Source organism: Lotus japonicus, chromosome 1, assembly GCF_012489685.1.
Source record: "Lotus japonicus ecotype B-129 chromosome 1, LjGifu_v1.2".
Classification (NCBI taxonomy): domain Eukaryota; kingdom Viridiplantae; phylum Streptophyta; class Magnoliopsida; order Fabales; family Fabaceae; genus Lotus; species Lotus japonicus.
In genome coordinates this window covers 62,341,575-62,354,330 of record NC_080041.1, presented here as the reverse complement: position 1 = coordinate 62,354,330, position 12,756 = coordinate 62,341,575, and the positions used below count along the sequence as shown (strand labels likewise).

The 12,756-nt window shown below is 39.4% G+C and overlaps 1 protein-coding gene across 1 annotated transcript; it reads right to left on the bottom strand.

Moving 5' to 3' along the window:
- Positions 1-8,584: 8,584 nt before the first annotated feature.
- Positions 8,585-11,133, bottom strand: LOC130736729 (uncharacterized). Its single transcript, XM_057588520.1, has 2 exons — positions 10,858-11,133; positions 8,585-9,942 (listed from the first exon to the last, which is right to left on the bottom strand). Exons 1-2 carry the CDS (start codon positions 11,068-11,070, stop codon positions 8,794-8,796), a joined length of 1,362 nt encoding a protein of 453 aa, XP_057444503.1. The 5' UTR covers positions 11,071-11,133; the 3' UTR covers positions 8,585-8,793.
- Between the last annotated feature and the right edge of the window lie 1,623 nt (positions 11,134-12,756).

Genomic DNA, 12,756 nt, shown 5'->3' with positions numbered 1-12,756 from the left:
ACTAAGCATCCGCATCATATGTGAGAGGCTGGGTGCATTTTTTGTGTTTTTGGTCAAAATTGGCTGGGTACATTGAAGATGACTAATTATTTGCAATTCATAAAGTTGGCTAGTTGTTTTACTGTCTCTTATCCCCATTGTAAACTATTTGTTGCTTTCATTTCAGAATGAGAAATGTGGTTAGTGTCGGCAATAATAATTAGTTAATAAATTAAACTATTCTTTTTCGAAAGCAAACATTCATTCATAAGATTTTTTTTTTCTTATAGGCAAATATTAGTGGTGAGTTGTTAGTAATTACAAATGCTCCTCCTCAGGTTCGAACCCTGGACCTCCATCTCCAACACCAATTTTTACCCTTAGCTCAACCAAATGAACTCAACCAAATGAGCTACCCTCCCACCCCACACTCATTCATAAGATAGATTTGAAGGGTTCAAGTTATTTTAGTTACTCCCTTAATAATTTTTTATAGAATATGAATTTAACATTGAAATGAAAGTTTCAAGTAAGTAGATAAAGTGTCAAAATTACATAAAATTTCAAAACCATTAGATACTTCATAAAAAGCTTCAATCTAGAGCTCGTTTGATACACCGTATTAGGCATGATAGTATCAGCTTATACAATACATCATGGGCTTATACATTGTTTAGTGCTCACATTGTATTGTATAAGCTTATACATCAATCTCCTCTCATACATTAAAATGATGGATTATTTAATCTACCCTATAGATGATGGATAAGGCATGATAAGAGTGCAATGTATAAACTACTTCAATATATTTAATCAACCGTCACCACAATCACCCTCCACCACCACCACCGTTGCCGGCACCACCACCACCACCGTCACTGTCGCCACCACCGTCGCCGCCACCACTACCATCGTCGACACCACCACCACCACCACTATTGTTGCCACCACAACCACCCTCCGCCACCACCACCTCCACCACCACCACCGTCGCCACCACCACCACAACACCCTCCACCACCACCGTCGCCACCACCACCGCCGCCGCCACCCCATCGTCGCCGCCACCACAACCACCCTCCACCACCGCCGCCACCACCACGCTCTAGTCATAGTTATCGCCACTACCACCACCCTCCACCATCACCACCGCCACTACTGCATCCACTACCACCACCGTTGCCGCCACCACTGCCACAATCATTGATACCTTCATACCACCACCGTCGCCGCCCCCACTCTCCACCACCACCGCCACCGTCGCCACCAACACCACCATCCACCACCACTGTCACTGCCACTAACGCCGCCGCCACCACCATCCACCACCGCTGCCCCCATCATCACATTCCAATACCACCACTACCACACCACCAGTGTTGCCACCAAATTATACAGTGTATGACCAAACGTTGTATAGTATTAAAATTTTATCAGACCTTATCCTATCAGGCCTAATACAATCATGCCTTATACTATCAGGCCTTATATTATACATCATACCAAACGGGCCCTTAATGGATAATGTACGTATTAAAATATAAGAAAATGTCGACTATACAATTAGATTTCTATGAATTTATATTTGTCTAGTACATATATATATATATATATATATTTGGTATTTAAACTCTATATATTATATTCGGTATTTAAACTCTTTTTCACATATATGTCTAGTACTCTTTGATTTTAGCCTCCTCAATCAAAATAATGGCTTAAGTTAAATAAAATGTGAATAATATATGTGCCAACTTAATGAAAATTTAAGGATATGTTTGACTCGCCTAACTGATAAGCTAGCCTGAAAGCTTAAAGTTAGCTAAAAGAGCTACTTGATTGAACAAAAAAAAGCATTTGACAAAGCTAGTTGTTAAACAAGCTGAAATTGTAAATTGACGTCATATTTGTATAATTCTTTTTATATTCAACATTATTTTATTTATAAATACCTAGCTACATGATACTAATATTAAAATAATTATCACTTTAAATATAGTAACTTAAATAAAAGTTAATGAAATAAGCTTATATTTTACTAAATTAATAAAATATTTTTTAGAATTTTATGTTGAAAATTGAATAGTAATTATTTTAAAATCAATATATGTCTAGCTCAATGTTCTTTTTTTACAGTAAGCGAATACACTGGTCAGTGGTCATATATTAGAGAATTGTTATTCAGACCCCACCACATCTATTCGTACCCTGTAAATTCGTAAAATCTAAAAAAATCCTTATAAATTTTTTTCGCTCGCACTTTGAAAGTGCGAAAGTTATAGCACTTTGAAAGTGCGACAGTTATAGCAATTTTGGAGTGCAAGCGCAACACACATATTTCTTTGTTTTTTTTCCGTTTTAAAATTTGGAAGGAATTTTGGACTGTCACTTCTTAGTTAAGGTAATAGGACCCACTCTGAGCTCAAATATGCAGTCAGAATCTCCAAATTCCTACACTTTCTAGTAATCTCATGATTTTTAAAATCATCTAACATCAGTTATGTACAAATTTACAGCAATTCGCCCTTAAAAGTGTGTTTACTTCGCACTTTATAAGTGCGTTTATTTGCAGAAAAAAATTAAAAACAACATAAACAACTCCCTACAGTTGAAAGTTTTCAAAAACGACATAAGATGGAGGTTGTGGTGGTGGTGGTGGTGGCAGCGGTGGTGGTTGTGGGTGGTGGTGGTGGTGGGTGGAAGAAAGAGAAAAGAGGTAAGGAGAGAGGACAGAGAATGTGAGATGGGGGTAGGGTTTTTTTATATTTTTTTTCATTAAAGGTATTTTAGTATTTTTGCACTTTTTTAGGAGTTTAAATAGCTGTGAGGGAGTCTGAATAACAATTCCCCACATATTATTGGGTAAGTAAGTTTCGGCCCCATGTTTTTTTATGGGTTTAATTTCTTTCTTCAGAGAAATAGTAATGCATCATCAACATCAATATTATTTTTGGTGAACACATCAATAAAAGTCACCCTTTCGCGTGAGGTTAAGTTTATACCCTAATGGCCCAATCACCCTTCTTCATTGTTTCTGGGATCCTTGGACTTGATATTTTGACATTATTTGCTAGGGAGCGCTCATGGGTTGTATTAGTTGCGGTTTAGGGTAAAATAGAATCCTATTTTTAATCAAGTTTGTTTAGTTCGAGTCATCGAGCTAGAATATAAAAAATATAAATTTTAAAACTAATTATATTGCCATGTATCATTGCTTAATATGGGTTTAAAAAAATTGTTTTATATTATATGTATAAACAAGTAAAAAAGTTACTTATTCTTTTATAATTTTATGCATAAGTGAAAACATACATGTTGATAATCACTTTTAATTAATATACTTTTAAAACTATAAAATTGTCCAACTCATTAATTTTTCGATCTAAAATATATTAATAAATTAAAATTGGACAATATATATAACATATAACACTCGATTACTCAGAAATAGAGATAGAGATTGTGTCGTGGCAAGCGACTGCCTTGAAGCAAAATAAAGAGGAAACAAATTGTTACATATAAGTATCCAGATCTCCACTGTTTCATATGCAATATTTTAGTTGGTGTGCTTGGCATGACAAAATCAATGATTCCATGATTTTTATTTTCAAATTGGTTTACGAAGTTTTGACTACAGATAATATTAAGTTGGCTTCTAATTCTTCAACGAAAATGTTGCATATACCTAAGGCTAAGGTTGAGTAGAACCAAAGTTCAGAATTTTATAATTGTGGTGACTTATAGGTAGTTATTTGGCCTAGACTTTTTGCTTTCTCTTCTTTGCATCGCCTTTATCTCAAGTGTGGTGATGGAATTTTGGGCTTCCCACGACACAACAATATTCATACTTTGTCATCTTGAACCTCATAATGGACATAGTGGTGGTATCTGGATATTGATGTTAGTAGCACGCAATTTCAGTCTACGGACCATTGATGTTCACCCTCAAGCGGTCTCAGTAGAAGTAACCCAAGGCACTTAGCGGTGGTGGTGCTCCATTATATATGGCAGACCGAATCCCTCAACGTGACAACAGTTGTGGTCACACCTTTGCAGCCTCCGCCAACGCTTGGTAGTCCCATGGTTTGTCGTGGGTGCCTATAACGAGGTGTGCTCCCCGTTGGAGGTTGTTGGAGGCGAGTACAGTAAAGTCCGTGCTACAAATATGACAGACATGATCGATGACTGCAATTTCATAGACTTGGGTGTAGTTGGTAGCAAGTTTACTTGGGAGAAACGGAAGAATGGGGTGCGAACTATTGCTAAACGCCTTGGCCGTGCACCTGGGGGATATCTCTTGGCGCCACCTCTTCCCAGAAGCTTATGTGGAGCACTTACCTTGTGTATACTCCGACCATAGTCCTCTTTTGGTTTGTTGTGATGCTGACCAGGGGGATTACCGCTCTCGACCATTCCGTTTTCAAGCTGTATGGACCACACACCCCCGCATTCGAGCCCTTGGTGCAACAAACCTGGGCGCGACCCCCAGAATCGGTGGTAGGAAAGTTAGAGATGATGAGGGCAGCGTCGATCCAATTTAGCAAGGAAACCTTTGGTCTCATTCATAGAAGGAAAAGGAAGGTCGAACAAAGATTGAATGGTGTGCAAAGAGAGCTCGAGTCGCGGCAAACTAAGTCACTTCTTCATCTTGAAAAGTCTTTACGTGAGGAGTATGAGCAAACCTTGTTGCAGGAAGAACTGTCGTGGTATTGAAAATCTAAATTTGGTGATCGCAACACCAAATTCTTCCATACTAAAACGATTGTCAGACGAAAGAGAAATAAAATCCATGGTTTGTTTGTTGGAAATAATGCATGGACCACTGATCAGGAGGCTCTGAAGGAAGAGGCACAACGTTTTTTCACTAACCTTTTTTTCGTTGATGTACAGGTTAGCAGGAATTATTTATTGGAGAATGCAACACCAACCATCTCTTTAGAGGACAGAGCTGACCTAGTTCTTCCTGTATCTATTGAGGAGGTACGCCAAGTGGTCATGGTTATGCATTATTTGAAAGCCCTAGGAGTTGATGTTTTCCAAGCTCTCTTTTACAAACAATAATGACACATCATAGGGAATGATCTTCATAAAATGGTGGCGGAAGCTTTCCGGGTGGGCAAAGTTGATCCTAGGCTCCTTGAGATATTACTTATCCTCATTCCCAAAGTTGCGGATCCTCTCCTGTTCAAGGATTTGAGACCAATCAGCTTGTGCAACATGGCTTATAAGGTCATCACGAAGGTATTGGTGAATATATTTCGCCCCTTGCTTGCGGAGTTGGTTGGCCCCTTGCAGGACAGTTTCATTCCCGGACGGGGCACCAAGGACAACATCATTCTTGCTTAGGAGGTCATGCACACTATTCACACCTACAAAAAGCGTGGGGGTCTAGTAGCATTGAAGGTGGATCTAGAAAAAAGCTTATGATAGGGTGAGTTGGGAATTCCTGAGAGCTACTTTACATGATTTTGGTTTCCCTCCCACTATTGTTAGCTTGATTATGTGGCGTATCCAGGATGCTAGTATCTCTATTCTTTGGAATGGCTCAAAGTTGCCATCGTTCACTCCCCAACGAGGGCTTCGACAAGGTGATCCACTCTTCCTTATCTTTTTGTGCTGTGTATGGAGCGTCTCGTCATTCAGATACAAAAACTAGTAGATGAGGGTGCTTGACAATCGATCAGAACCACCAAGGAAGGGATTGACATATCCCATCTCTTATTTACGGATGATGGATTGTTCTTTAGTCGGGCCAACAAGGAGCAAATTCATTTGATAGACAAAACCCGGAATGATTTTTGTGAAGTGTCTGGTATGAAAGTGAACTTGGAAAAATCACGAATGTTTTGCTCTAACAGTATTGATGATCACCTTCAACACGAGCTTTCTGATATTATAGGTATTACCCGTGCAAGTAATTTGGGTAAATACCTTGGTCTACCACTTCTCAAAGGTAGAGTCACAAAAGAGAATTTTTCTCCCATCATTGACAAGGTGAACACACGGCTGGCCTCTTGGAAACATAAGTTACTTAATAGGCCGGGAAGATTTTTCCTAGCCAAATCAGTGTTGTCTTCTCTTCCAGTGTATGCTATGCAAGCTCTCTGGCTACCCGAATCCACTTGTGATTACATCGACAAGAGTTGCCTTTGGGCTAAGGATGGACAATCTAGAGGGTGGAATCTCGTACCATGGCGTGATGTGAGTTGTCCTAAAGAGGCTGGGGGGCTAGGTTTGCGCAGCTCTAGACATAACAATGTTGCACTTCTTGGAAAGTTGGTTGAAAACCTCCTTCATGACCATGATAAGGTGTGGGTGAGGGTATTGACAGAGAAGTACTTTCCAAACAAGCTGCTCTTGAGTGGGGAATATAAACAAGGAGACTTGTATATTTGGAAAGGGGTTATCACAGAAAAGAATGAGATTAAAAAAGGATTTTGACCATTGCTAGGCGATGGGAGCTCCTCTTTTTGGTATGACGATTGGATAGGCTCCGAGAAGTCGTGTTATTGGGTTCCCTTTGTACATATTTTAGACACTTTGCTCACAGTTGCTGATATATGGAAACATGGAACTTGGTACTTTCAAGAGCTGTATACTCCTCTACTGTCCAGTATCAGAACCAAAATTTGTTTAACCTCAGTCCCCTCAAACCCGGATGGAAGCGATACACCCCAGGGGAGCCACACAATTGATGGGGTTTTTTCTTCACAATCGGCTTATGCATTCCTCGCTGGTGAAGGGACAGCGAGCCACAGTCCCTGTTGGAAGCAAATTTGGCGTACCAAGGTACCTGAGCGGATCAGATTCTTTCTCTAGCAGATAGCGAGGGAAGTAATACATACGAACTCCAAACAGAGGCACAACCATCTCGCGGTGTCCTCGGTCTGTCCGCGGTGTGATGCTGATGTTGAGGACGTGAACCGCCTCTTCAGATGTTGTGCTGAGTCACAACAACTATGGCAGTTATTTCGCCATAGTCTTCCCTCCCTGGCCAACCACGAGCCCTTCCAAGTCTGGTTTCGCTGATTGCTAGCAGGGACAATGTATCGGTTGTGGCAGTTCTGTGGTGGAGCTGGAGGTGGAGAAACAATCGTGTATTTGGAGATAATCATTGACACATCAGTTATGTTTCACGGCAAGTCATGGAAGATATCAGGAGTTGGCAACGTTGGGCTGGCGTAGGTGATTCATTATCTCTTCGCAAGTCTCGCAGAGACCGGAGGGCTCAGCGTGCATCACAATAGATGGGAGTTGGAATCCGTAGACCATGCAAATGGGGTGTAGCGCCATTAGGATTGATGCAGTAGACCGGTGGTTGTCTAGTGCTTCGGAAAGCCACGACGCTAGTTTGGCGTTTATGGCAGAGCTCCTTGTGGTTGAGCTTGGCTTACAAATTGGCTGGGACCTTGGGTTGCGACAGGTTATTTGTTGTACAAATTGTGCTGTTGTACGAGATGTTCTCCAAGGGGATACCAATGTTGACCATTATTGGGCTCGTGATGTTATCCGTCGCGTTAGGAGTGTGCTTAGTCGAGATTAGAGGGTGACTTTTCGCTTAATACCCCGCGAAAAGAATTCTACAGCGGGTTCTTTGGCGCAGCAGGCTGCTCGGGATGCTTGCCCCAGGCGTTTCTGGAGACAACTTCCCGCTGATTTAATTGCTCTGCAAGTGCAGGATGCTATAACGTAGTTGTTCTTTATTTTCCTTTATGTAAAAAAAAAAAATCATATTAGACCACCATTTACAATATGGTCCAAAATCAATAAAGCTAAAGCTGGATATGCACCATTTACAATTTGGTCCAAAATCAATATAAGCTAAAGCTGGATATATTTTAGAATAAGGTGGTGTTCTACTTCTAAATGAAAAATCAGCAACAACAAAATAAACTAACAGAAAATATATGCCATGAGCTTAACAGCAGAAATTTAAGGGTGAGGACTGAAACAAAAAATTATTATAGACGTCGGGAACAAAACAATAAAACATAGATGATAGGAACTAAAACCAAATTTCAGTGTCAAATCGAGGACTAAACTTATTTAAGCCGAGTATAAATATCAATGAGACTAAATCGGTGTCTATTGACTATTATTGAGTTATAAGATCCTAATTTCGTATTCCACAGATACAACAACTACCGCAACGACGATAACAACAAAAGTCTTATCCTACTAATTGACACATAGTCAAGATATCAGCTAGTTTTACATTTACCGGCTATAAAATCTGAATGACATTACTTAATCCAGATATAAAAAACATAAATTGCCCTCTCATGAGATGCACATGGATGTTTGGATGTGTGTTCGATACACACTCCAAAGCACGTTAGGGGAGAAGATCCACATTGTAGCTTCTATGCTAACGTGATTTTGAGGTCGAACATGAATTCTAAACTTGCAACCAAACATGCTCTAACATCCTAAGTTTAAAGGGGGGAATATTGGGTCATGCGACGTTTTATAATTGATTCTATGCATCCCAATGATAAGATTCAACATCAACATGATCATGGAAATACAACCCTGCCTGAACAAGTTGAATAAAATCTGAATGACATTACTTACTAGCTGGTGATTGAATTATATGCCCTTCAGATGATGCTTCGTTAACCAGTAGATACTCATTCATAACATTGAGATTCAGGAGAAGAAAAACAATTTTAGCAGATAAGTTTTTGGTAATGTCTCACACTGCCGAGAATCAATTGGAAGTTATTACAAATCCTGCACTTAGGTTTCTAAAAAGGTAAATGTCTTCAATCCAATATAATGATATATATCACATGACTAGATCCTGCAATGGAATCATTTTCTAAGCTTCTCCTTCATCCTCTCAACAGCAGCCCTAAGAGTTTCCTCATCCTTGCAGAAAGTAAATCTGACCAGATTCTTTCCCTCTTCTGGATTCAAGTAAAACACACTAGTCGGGATCGCTGCCACTCCCACCTCCTTAATAAGATATTCACAGAATGCAACATCATTTTCATGTCCAAAAGGGGTGTGATCTACAACCACAAAGTAAGTTCCACTGGATGGGAACACCTTGAAGCCAACAGCATTCAATCCTTCCACCAAAATAGCTCTTTTCGCCAGATAATCCCTCTTTAGATCAACAAAGTAAGAATCCGGTGCTCGAAGAGCCACCGCAGCAGCCCATTGGTTAGCATTGGAGGTTGCGAATGTGAGAAAAGCATGCGCTTGCCGCACTCCCCATGTTAAGTGTGGTGGTGCTATTGCCCACCCGATCTTCCACCCTGTCAAGGAGAATGTCTTCCCCAAGGAGTTCATTGTCACTGTCCTTTCAAACATTCCAGGCAAAGAAGCCAACGAAATGTGCTCCATATCAAATGCCAATTTATCATAAACTTCATCAGTGAAAACCAGAACATCATTCTCAATACAAAGAGATGCAATGGTATTGAGTTCCTCTCTAGTGAACATCTTTCCAGTAGGGTTGTGAGGGGTATTTAAAAGAATGGCACGGGTGTTCTTTGAGATAGTGGATCTCAACTCTTCAATCGGGACAGCAAAATCCGGAGGGCGCAGAGTGATGCTTTTTACTTTAGCACCAGCCATGGATAAAGTTGCTTCATAAGAATCATAAAAAGGAGCAAATAGGATAACCTCATCACCAGGATTTATTAATCCTAACATGGTTGCAGCTATTGCTTCTGTGCATCCAGATGTAACAGTAACTTCCTTTTCAGGGTCTACATCTAGTCCAGTATCTTTCTTAAATCTCTCAGCAATGGCAATGTTCAGGTCAGGAACTCCATAACCCCTGGCATACTGATTTTTCCCGTCCCTGATTGCCTGAATAGCAGCTTCCTTTACAAATTCTGGCCCATCAAAGTTGGGGAAGCCCTGACCAAGGTTTATGGCTCCATGTTTGACAGCAAGCGTGCTTATTTGGGTGAAGATTGTTGTTTTGAACTTCTCCAAGCGCTTTGCAACCTAACAAACAAATGGCAATCAGCAAGGATAAATGCAAATACATGGCTCAACTATGTACTAAGAATTTCAATTTTATTCAATGCAGATACCAGGTACAATACAAATAGAACTAAAATCCTTCCTGTAAAAAACCTTCCCCTGTCTACTAGGCTAGGTATGATCACTGACACTGGTATGGACTTGCAAGCAAGACAGGACAGCATCCTCAAATAAACTAAATTGTTGCAAATACACCCTTCACAAAGACAGCATGTAATTCAAAAGAATATGAATATGCATGAAATACAAGGGTAATTTATGGTCTGTGAATGTCCAATCCCATGTTATTATAGGGCATATCAGGTGAGAAATTGAGAGCTAAGGTCAAATATTAATTTACTTAAAACTAATTCTTCATCCATTCATATATATATATATGATCAATTCTCCTCTGGTGCCCTTACCTGGATGCTCCATGGTCAAGCACACAGTATCATGATGCAAGTACAAAATAATAGTAGCTATTTAGTCAACTATAAGGCTAACATAAACCTAGGGTTTTAAATCGCGGTCCACAGCTGCAATTGATTCCGCAGTGTAGAGGGTTTTTAGCCCCCCGCAACAGCATCACAATTGCAATTGCAGCCACATCAACCCACATTTGTCCACAGTTCCACAACATTACCACATCCGCGAGCACAATTTAAAACCCTGGACAAACAGATACTATGTGCCCGTGAACACTGACAGATACTATGTCCCTAGTGTATTAGATAAACTAATGAAAGCTAAAATATTTAACTGGAGTGAATCAATTTCACATTGACAAAGGGAAAAACGATACTATATGTGTAATTTACGGATCAGGGAAAATGAAAGAAAGTGTAATTTGATTTGAAGGATCTAAAAATGGGGAACAAGAGAAGAGTGTGGAACCTGCACAGGATGATGCGTCTTCTGGGCAGTGGTGTCATTCTGGGTGGAAACAGTGGTGGACATGGTGGCTGCAATCGAAGATGGGAACTTTGGGGTTGGAAGATTAGAGGGTGTGATGAAATGATTTGTAAAGTTTAATGATAGTAGTAGTTTGGAGGAAGGCATGAATCTCGACCCCAAATGAGGGCAGGTGCAGGTTCTGTAGACCTGCATAGATATGGAATTTGATTCTTTCTGACCAAACTAAATGCCCACTGCTCAATAACGGCCCGAGACTGAGACTGTGGGAGTGTGTGACATATAGTCATATATATTTTATTTTATTTTATTGTTTAATACTTCATCCGTTCATATTTAACTGTCAATTTTAAAGAATTTTTTTTTCCTATTTAACCGTCTACTTAGCATTTCAAAAGAGTATTAAATGATGTTTTTACAACAAATTCCCTTGTCAGTACAATAAATGAGGAGATATAACATTAACTTTAAAGGGTAAAATAGAAAAATAACCCTCACTTTTTCTAAAAATCAACAAAATTAATCACACCCTTAATATATGTGGCTCCACTCAAAGTTGACAGTTAAATAGGAACGGAGGGAGTAACATTTTTGGTCTCTCACTTCTCACAATTTGACAGTTATGACCCCTCATGAAATTTATTAGCCTATGACATCCCACATGTATACTAATTGTTGCAGTTTTGGTTTTCCATTAACTTCCATCAAAATTTTGACGGTTTTTAATTAAAAAACTAGAAACCATATAATTGTTAATTAGAAAAAATAAAACTATTATTCAAGTCTTAATTTTAATTGATTTTTTAATTAAAAAATGTTAAATATTGGATGAAAGTTGACAAAAAATCAAAACTGCGACCGTTAGTAAACGTGGGAGACATTGTAGGCTAATAAATTCCTTGAGGAACCATAACTGTCAAATCGTGATAAGTGAGGGACAAAAAAATGCTATTAAGCCTATTTTCTTACTAGTGTGTTTACCGGTGCTTTATACGCGGGTTTTGCTCTTTGGTTTCTATTTAGTATATTGTATGGTGTAAAGTTTGATAGTATAAATCCTGATAGTATTAGGTCTGATAAAAATTCAATATTATACAACGTTTGGCCACACACTGTATAATTTATCATTTCGTTATATAATTATATATTTCGTGAAATATTAAATAATGATAGATAGTATAAAAATGATGATGAGGTTCGTGGGTGGTGATGGTTGGTGATGCTTGGTGGTTGTGGTGGTCGTGGTGGTGGTGGTGGAAGCGACATTAGTAGTAGTGGTGGCAATGACGATAGTGATGGAAGGTGGTGGTTGGGCGGTGGCGATTTAGATATGAAGTGGCCTAGGGATGATTCAATGATACAACTCAACACTAAGCCGATGTTTTTGGAATCCTGTGTCTTAGGTAATGGAGTGGTAAGGCCATGAGAGGTTGCATCATCCCGACTGAAAGCTAAAATGGTAATCATTGCTTGATAAAGACGTTCTGAAGATAATGGAAAAATGTAACCAATGGGCCTAACATACATGAGTATATGGATGGGTTTCAATTACTTCTTCTAGATAGAAAGGTAACTGTACAATGATGGTGGCATGCATTGCATCCTCATAAATTAATATCTGTTATTATTTGAGTGTGCTATCTTTGCAAGTTTGAGATATGAAACATGAGTGTTGATTGAATATGATGTATTCACATGATTTATGTCTTGATGATTTATATGGATGTCTGTGCTTTTGTTGTATTGTGGCTCACCCTTGCACCTTGTTTTTAGACCTTGACAGGGAATCGAGGGATGGGCAGATATCTCGTGGAGAGCATTACCACTGACTTCATCACATCCATGGGCTGGTTTGTTGACCCAGCCACTGGCATATGTACT